Source organism: Octopus bimaculoides, chromosome 1 (genome assembly GCF_046866305.1).
Source record: "Octopus bimaculoides isolate indiv1 chromosome 1, ASM4686630v1, whole genome shotgun sequence".
Classification (NCBI taxonomy): domain Eukaryota; kingdom Metazoa; phylum Mollusca; class Cephalopoda; order Octopoda; family Octopodidae; genus Octopus; species Octopus bimaculoides.
The window spans coordinates 445,433-455,218 of NC_142928.1; the positions used below are offsets into that span (position 1 = coordinate 445,433).

The 9,786-nt window shown below is 35.2% G+C and overlaps 1 protein-coding gene across 3 annotated transcripts in view; it reads left to right on the forward strand.

The window, feature by feature from the left end:
- The window catches only part of LOC106877895 (T-box transcription factor TBX10), a 172,249-nt gene extending 163,070 nt beyond the window's left edge, over nucleotides 1–9,179 (forward strand). For all 3 annotated transcript variants that reach the window (XM_089347341.1, XM_089347351.1, XM_089347348.1), the window contains exons 4-7: nucleotides 3,469–3,627; nucleotides 3,925–3,992; nucleotides 5,840–5,937; nucleotides 7,316–9,179. In XM_089347341.1, coding sequence (XP_089203467.1) covers nucleotides 3,469–3,627; nucleotides 3,925–3,992; nucleotides 5,840–5,937; nucleotides 7,316–7,632 — 642 coding nt within the window. In that variant the 3' untranslated portion in view covers nucleotides 7,633–9,179. The remainder of the gene's footprint in view (nucleotides 1–3,468; nucleotides 3,628–3,924; nucleotides 3,993–5,839; nucleotides 5,938–7,315) is intronic.
- The last annotated feature ends 607 nt before the right edge of the window (nucleotides 9,180–9,786 follow it).

Consider the following 9,786-nt stretch of genomic DNA (forward strand, 5'->3'; position numbering starts at 1 on the left):
GAGAGGAAGGAATTCAGAAAGTTGTTGGTGATGAATGATAACTCGTCCATTGGATAGGGCGCTAGACTACCGTAGAAAAAACTCTCTCAAAAAGCTTAGCATTTTCTTTTCACAATCAAAGGGCATAAAAATGACCTGTTCAGCGATTATGAATTTATAAACACACGGTCAAGATTTGAGCTGGTATTTGAACCAACTGGTGTTATATGATTACCTCAGCCACCACCACCACCATCACCACCACCTCCATCATCATCACCATCATCATCATCGTCATCGTCATCGTCATCGTCATCGTCATTATCATCATCATCTTTATTAAGGCAGAATCGTTAGCACATCGGGCAAAAATGCTTTGCGGCATTTCGCCCGTCTTTACGTCCTGGGTTCAAATTCCGCCGACTTCGTTTTTCATCCTTTCGGGGTCGCTTTATGGGGGTGTATCTTGGACTAAAGTGCTTTTTTTTTTGTTTTTTTAAGATGATGGGGATGTTATTGAAAAGGAATCTAGCTGCTGTTTCTAGTAGATTTAATGACCGCGTGGAAACTGTATTCTGTACATGGTGTTGTTGTTTTAGCCCCAGATCAATCTTTATCATGCAAACTTATGTTCAAAGGCATTCCAAACGTGACCATCTTGTTTTTAAGGTCATCATAGGCTACATTATCTAATATAACATTTTTACTTCGTATGATCTTGAGGGAGATTTCGCTACTGTTTCTAGCAAATCTTTTTTGTTCCCTGATACAGAGTTGAACCAAGGAAACTGTACTGTTGCTCCTCCCCACATTCAAATAGTAATAATAATGATAATAATTCTGCTCAATACCACGAATTTGCTTGTCAGTTGTTTGACCTCAACCAGTCGAGCATGTCCCTTAGTGGCTGACGATGTGCGCATGTCTGACCACATCGCAGCCATGTGTTGAGAGGAATTCTTTGGGGTTTGAATAATCCACCTCTGGAAAAATGGATGTTTTGTTCATCATCCTTAATCAAACCTTATTCAGAGACCTTTTGAACGGGATGGCTACTCTACCTGAAGAAAATTCTAACTGGACCCCCACCCGCGAGGTCATGCGCTGTTTATCTTGATATGAGGTCACCATGTCGCGCGATGCATGTGCCTGATGTACCCTTACCAGACGGGTAGTCATGATGGGTATATTTTTACCCCATTGTCACATTGATGACATGCGCTACTCTCTCGCTCAATAATAATAATAATAATAATAATAATAATAATAATAATAATAATAGTAATTGTTGTTGTTGTTATTATTATTATTATTATTATTATTATTATTATTATTATTATTATTATTATTATTATTATAACAATAATATGATGTTATTATTTTCATTATCATCTTCTTTTGATTCTGTTTCCATTTCTTGCCGAGTGTCTTCCTGACACCTAGGGCAGAGAAACGAACTGTATACATTGGTAAGGCTATTAAAATAAACACACCAGATTGTTCATTTACAAAGTCATACGATAAATCTGACGTGTTTATTTTAATAGTCTTACCAATGTATACAGTTCGTTTCTCTGTCCTAGGTGTCAGGAAGATACTCGACAAGAAATGGAAATAGGCTTGAAAGAAGATGATAATGAAAATAATAATAATAATAATAATAATAATAATAATAATAATAATAATATCATCAACAGCAACACCCAGAACGAATGAGACTTATATATTTAGGCAAAAAAATTCAATATTCCTTTGTTGTCGCTATATGAGTGATACCCGTATCTAATTCGAGAACACGCTGATAAGTCTGTTCTGGTTTGTATGCCATGGGAAAAGACGTGCGGAAAACGAATTTAATTAATCTTATGATGTGTGTTTCTGTGCCTGTGTGTTCGTGGGCATCTGTGTGTTCGCGAATGTGTATGTATTTGTGTAGTAAAAGTCACATACTAATTTATTTCAAGCCATTTCAAGTAATTTTTCTTCATGTGAGAATGTCTAAAGAATTTGTCTAGTTTTTACGACTTGTATGAAACAAATCATCTTGTAAGAAGAAGGTTGGTTCAAATAGCGTAATTGTTTTAATTCTCAAACGTTAAAAGGTTTCAGTGTAACAACGCCTTCTTCAATTCCCTGTAGAGAGATATCCATATTTTGAGAGTCTTGTCTTTACATTCCTGGACTTCTTTCTATTAGTCAACCACTGAGAACTGACATTTTCGCACACGCACACAAACACATACACACATACATATATACACGCATGTAAGCACATATATACTATAAGTATATATGTATATATATATATATATATATATATATATATATATATATATATATATATATATATATATATATATATATATATATATATATATAAACAAATAATAAATGAGTATATGCATATATACGTATAGGTATGTGCATACCTACGTCTACCTGTATATATAGGTGCATATCTGGGTACAGGACATTGCAAACAAAACGTAGACAAGAAATAATAATAACCAGAGTACAGAAAACACACAAGCCACATAGAGAACATTTTCCTTCATCAGCTACTCCCGTTTTAACACCGGCGTTTCGAAGAGGAGTGGCTGTGGTAAGTAGCTAGCTTACAAACCACATGGTTCCGGGTTCAGTCCCACTGCGTGGCACCTTGGGCAAATGTCTTCTACTACCGATAGAATAAGTACTAGGCTTACAAAGAATAAGTCCCAGGGTCGATTTGCTCGACTAAAGACGATACTCCAGCATGGCCACAGTCAAATGACTGAAACAAGTAAAAGAGTAAAAGAGTAAAAGATATATATATATATATATATATATATATATATATATATATATATATATATATATATATATATATATATATATATATATATATATATATATACAGTGTACATTTAAACACATCAGAGATGTCCATAATAGGACATCTAACCTGCTAGGAGGAGCAGTCAAAACTCCACACCACAATTAGGGTTAATTTCGAAAGGGAATGATAAATAAAAACATTTACCATCTATTTATTTTTCATTCCCTTTCGAAATTATCCCTAATTGTGGTGTGGAGTTTTGACTGCTTCTTCTAGCGGGTTAGATGTCCTATTATGGACATCTCTGATGTGTTTAAATGTACACTGTATTTAAATGAATAATATATAGTCTATTGACTAATTTTTTCTTCTCGTTGGACCACTGGTAACAAAGAGAATTTCTAAAATTTTTTTGCTACCCTGAGATATATCTACGCATACACACACTTATATATATACGTAGATATTATATATACATATATTATATATTATATATTATATATTATATACATATATTATATATTATATATTATATATTATATATTATATTATATATACATATATTATATATTATATATTATATATTATATACATATATTATATATTATATATTATATACATATATTATATATTTTTACGTGTTTTTCATTGTGGTAATTTTTCTGTTCTAGATAATTTTGAATTCAATGCAAAAATACCAGCCTCGTTTTCACGTGATATATGAAGACCCCAAGAAAGACGAAAACAAATATCCCGAGACACAGAATTTCAGAGCGTTTATATTTCCTGAGACCAAGTTCATGGCTGTAACTGCCTACCAAAACCATCGGGTAAGAACCAAAAGACTCCAAGTTGGCTTTTAGTCGTATGTCTCGGTGGCTGTGGATTTTCGTTGCTTTGAAACCGCGACCTGTCCACTGTCAGAATTTTGTGCTCGGAATTTTGTCAGTGAACAGGTCACGGTCTCAAAGCGACGAAAATATTTTGACAAATTAAATTTAAATATTGAAGCGAATCTAACGGTTTTTGCGTGTTTTTAAATGACTTATAAACACTTTCCATGCTGCAATTTATAAAAATTTTGTTATTGATAGATGATGTAAACTAATACATTTGTTCTTTGACAGATAACCCAATTAAAAATTGCCAGCAACCCATTTGCTAAAGGATTCCGAGACTGTGACCCAAACGACTCGTAAGTATTTATTGAAATGACTATCGACATTTTTTAGGAGTAAAATATGAAAATATGTGTTAAGAGGCGTATTTGTGTATTTGGTAAAACTAATCTTTCTCTTTCTTCCCTTCTCTCTCTATCAAGCTATTTCATCTATCTTACCTATCTACCTATCTATCTACCTACCTACCTACACATCCATTTACCTGTCTGTCTATCTACCTACTTTTGTTGCTTGTTCTATCAGTCATCCTCTTTCTCTTACATATATGTTGCATGCATACATACATATAAGTGCAGACGTGGTTGTGCGGTAAGAAGCTCGTTTCCCAACCACATGGTTCCGGGTTCAGTCCCACTGCGTTGCACCTTGGGCAAGTGTCTTCTACTCTAACCTTGGGCCGCCCAAAGCCTTGTGAGTGGATTTAGCAGACGGAAACTTAAAGAAGCTCATTATATACGAAGCGGGTGCTGAAAAGTTCCTGGCTTTAAGGGTATCGTGAAAGGCCTGGTTGGAGGCCCAACATTTCGAGTTCTTTTACAGGGCTTAGAAAGACTGAAGGACCACTGCAATAAGTGTGCGAATCTGAGAGGAGAATATGTTGAATAAAATCATAATTAACAGATCCTCCTGTATTTTCTTTTACCTAAAGCCAGGAACTTTTCAGCACCTCGTGTATATGTGTGTGTGTGTGTATGTTCTCAACTACCGTTTAACTTAGCGGTCGGCAACAGAAAGGACCGATAGAAGTACCAGGCTTTAAAATAAATTAGTATTGGTGTCGATTCACTGGAGTAAAAATTCTTCAAAGTGGTGCCCCAGCATGGCTGCAGTCATAACTGAAACAAATAAAAAAAATATAATACACATATATATGTATGTGGGTGTGCGCGCGAGCGTGTTGACTATATAGATGGATAGGTAAACAGACGACCTCGGCGGAATTTGAACTCGGAACGTGGCGACAGAAAAATACCGCTAAGCATTTCACCCGGCGTGCTAACGATTCTGCCAGCTCGCTGTCTTTATAATAATAACAATAACAACATCAACAACAACAACAAAAAGATGGGCTACAGTAAATATTCTGCTCAATACCACAGATTCTTTTTGTCATTTATTTGGCCTTACCCAGTTGAGCATGTCCCTTAGTGGCTGACGATATGTGCATCTCTGATCACAAGTAGGAGTAGTGGGGGAGCATCATGCCATGTTTTGAGAGGAATTCTTTGGAGTTTGAATAATTCATTTCCGGAAACATGGATATTTCGTTCAACATCCTTAAACAACCCTTATTCAGGGACCTTTTCAGAGGGATGGGCTACTGTATCTGAAGAAAATTCTAATTGGGCCCCATCTACAAGGTCATGTGCTGTTTATCTTGACACATATGGTTGTGATGTATGTGCGTGGCATACTCATCAGACGGGTAGTCATGGTCGGTATACTAGGTCTCGTATATTTGTACTCCAGTGTCACTTTGATGGCATGCACTGCTCTCTCACTCAATAATAATAATAATAGGAATGATAGCAAAAGGGGCTGAATCCTACCTAGCTCAGATACCAGGAAACCCCCAAAATGGCAGAAATTCAAAAGATAGTGCACATGGGAACTGACCATATCCTACGTAAAATACTGTCAATGCAATCTCAAATTTTAAAACAAACTTATGATTTTCTCTAGAACAATACTTTGTGCAAAAACAAAAATATGACACCCTAGGCATAACACCAACATGAAATTCTAACTTGTTGTCTCTTGAAGTCTCTGGGTAAGACTTGGAGTCAACTTGTACAAATACAAAGCAAGAGTCAAGCATATTATTAAAATTATAATTATGATAAATATATTGCTTTTTCAGAGTTGTTGAAGTGTTGAACAATATAACAACAGGGAACAGGAAACGAAATCATCACAGACCAAGTTCTCTCTCCTTAAAATTATTCAAAGAAGATAAAGGTATATATTCTAATTATACATGTAACGAAAGACAAAATTATCTCATTGTGTGTTTGTCCTACTGGGCGTATCTTGTTTCGCTTGAGTTAATTGCGTGACAGTTGATTATTATAATTGATGTCAATATATACATAATGAGAATATATTCATTACGTTGTTGTTCTTAATCTGTTATTGATTGCAAAGCAGAGGGACAACGGTGACAATACTCTTCGAATCGAGACTATGTCGTCAATATGATTCTGTCTCGCACTCATGGTTTAGGTGATTGGTTCCCAACCATTTTTTACCTATGAATTCCTTTCACTGCTACTTTACTCTGGTCAACCCTCATTGTCATTCAGTACATAAAAACTAATTTTATAGGGGCTTCTTTCAAAATTGCGATTTTGTTTTTCCCATACTCACTTGTCGGAAGTTGAACTATGTTAAAACGTAAGAGAAAGAAACCCAGCTGCTGCAATAAACACATCTTTCATCTTTTGTCTCTTGCCCGTTTCAGTCATTGGACCGTGGCCATGCTGGGGCACCGCCTTGAAGAATTTTTAGTCGAATGAACCAATACTAGTATAACTTAGTTTTAAAGTCTGGTTCTTATTCTATCGGTCTCTTTTACTGAACCGCTATTTTACAGGGACGTAAACGCATCAACACTGGTTTCCTAAGATTTTATATTTCAGGCGATTCAAGAATTTCTTTATTTACATCATTTGATGTTGCTCCAGCAGAGACAGAACCGTTGTATTTTCGATTAACTAAATAAACAGCAACATTTTTTTTTTCATATAAATCGTGTAACAATTCTGGATCCTTTGAAAGTGAATAATTTAAAATATAGAACTTAATCTTAAAATAAAGCTTTTTAAATCCTTCCACAGAAACATGTGAAATTCTCTCGTAGTAATTAATTATTGCAGTCTTATGTGTTTTTAAGTGGGAAGAAATTTTACCTTTCCGTATTAACACTACCTTTGTTGCTTTAATCAATTTTTGATGAGCTCACTGGCTTTTAGCGACACCAGTGACTGATTGGGCTCTGTGATTCTATGCACATTACTAGCTGTATGCTTACAGCAATTTACAGCAGTCGGGTAGCTACCATTGACAAGGCCACAGAAGGTCGACATCTCGTGATCATGGCAGATCTTGGTAGCGGGGATGGCCGTGATTTTCTCCTGCTAGCGGTGTAAACAACGGTGTTCATATGCATCACAAAACCATACATAGTAAATTTCGAGTATTGTGTGTTCTAAGATGGCATCCACTTTTTAAGTGGTGATAAATTTTACATTTTGCTTTTAATACTGCTTCTGTCGCTTTATTTTTTAACGTACTCGTACTTTTATTTATAGCAATTCTATTTTATTTGTATTTTCAGACTATTTTGAAAAAGAACCTAGTAATGCACAGTTGTCACGTGTTATAAGTCCAAATTTATCAGGAGGAATAAATTTGCCGCTTTCTCGTGGTGTGGAGCCACCACGAACCCCACAAGGATACTCGGACGGTTACAGCTACAATCCTTACAGTCCAGCCTCGTATATGCCACCAGCCAAAGTCAGACCAAGTCCTTATGCTCGAGAAATGGATTATGCTTCATACCACTCGCGGGTCAAAGGCTTTTACTCACGTGCAAACACATTCAGGACACAAATGCGTGATCCAATGACGTGGAGTACACAGCCAATGACGTGAAGTACACATCTAATGACGTGGAGTACACAGCTGATGATGTGAGCGAGATGGTTCTTTTCTATCACTCACAAGTCATAGTCTACACGCACACACACACACACACACTCACACACACACACACACACACACACACACACACACACACACACACACACACACACACACACACACACACACAAGGAAAAAAGAGACAATTATGATGCTTAATTTTTTTTCTTTTTCATCTTTGCCGCTATATTATGTTTTCGTCAGTATTTTTTTTTTTATAGATCTTCAATACAAAACATACAAAACAGAATTTCCGACATACAATGCAGCAACAGCTATAAAGATATTCGTATATACAGTGTTTTCAACTCTCTCAGTTACAGTCAGAGATTTTTCTTCGGTGGTACATGGACTGCAATAAAACGAAAATATACCGCACTTAAAATGTTAACTATGAGACTAAAAAGATGTATCTTTCATAGTTAACTTACAATGGACGAGAGAATATGAATGACTTCCACACACATTGCAAGCGTCGTTCCCAAACTCATTTACAAATCAATACATATATTTCATAACAATAATAATAACAATAATAATGATAGAGAAGTGCAACAACAACAGGAACAACGACGATAATAAAACATTGGACGAAATTAATCACCGAACTTACGCCATTTAATGAGTGTTGGGTAACTTCAACGAGAGATTTACTATCTAGAGCATTGCAAGGAAAAGTTTGAATGAGTTGAGGATGTTGTACAAGAACATTAAAAAGATAATGAAACGTAAATGAACTATAAGGTTATTTTCTAATTAATATAGTGTTGAAAAATGGTGTCTTCAGAGTGACCTCTTTGAAACCATTTAAAACAGAAACAACAATTAAACAACAAAAAGATAACTGAAAGACAAATATGATAAAAGTTTCAAGAACCACCGACAGACATATTTTGCGAGTTATGGTTGCAACGTTGCGTTTTACATTATATTTTTATCATTATTTTTATTTTATTTCATTTTTTATAAATATTTCTTTTTAAACATTGTTTTTTTTTTGTTTTTTTTTTGTCTTTTGTAACCGCATCTTCAACACTTAACTGAAAATCACCGAGACGCTTACATTAAATCGCTGAAATGATTAAAAAACATTATTATAAAGTCACGGAAATAATTAATACACAAGAAACTTTCAAAATACAAGGAAACTTCATTTATTTATTGGTTGTACTACATCATATTTACTAAATCAACACTTCTTAGATTTGATGCCTGGTTTATTATATATATATGTGTGTATGTGTGTGTATGGGTGTATAGGTATGAATGGATGTATATACATGATGAAAGCGAGCGTGTGTGTGTGTATATGCATGAATGTATGTATATTTCATATGCAAAAGAGGCTTTTCTTTAAAAACTTGAACAGCACTCTATCAACACCATTACAAATTCCAGCCTCAGCAGAAAATATCAGAAATGATTCTTTGCAGAGAAATTATGGAATGTGTTGTTATCAACAAGAAGTGAAAGAAATAAAGAATTTATTCTTAATTCTACTTCATTTTAATTTAATTCTTATTATTTGTTGTTAATTTTTTTCTTTCATTTTTGGATTTTCGTGCTACATTTCCTGGCTTCTCAATCACCCTCATCATCATCGGTATATCATTTTAATGTCCGCTTTTCATTGCTTGCATTGTGTTCAAACAGAATTTATTGATGCAGATTTTCTGCGCTCAGATGTCCTTCCCATCGTCAACCCTCACACGTTTCTGAACAAGGCATAATGTTCCACATAACGTCCAAACATGCTTTTGCAGGTCATTGATATTGAATGACAACAAGTGTCATGGCGTTTGTTTACAACCACCAAGGTGTCAAGGCAAAGAAGCGTGCACATGCATGCACACAAACACACAGTCGCATTCACAAACCCACGAACTGTCACACACGAAAAATCACTCACACACATTCACTCATACATATACATATATGTGTGTGTATATGTATGTATATATATGTACATATAAATATATATATGTATCATCATCATCATTTAACGTCTGCTTTCCATGCTATCATGGGCTGGACGATTTGACTAGCTTACCAGATGGCTACACCAGCCTCCAATCTGATCTGGTAGAGTTTCTACAACTGGATGCC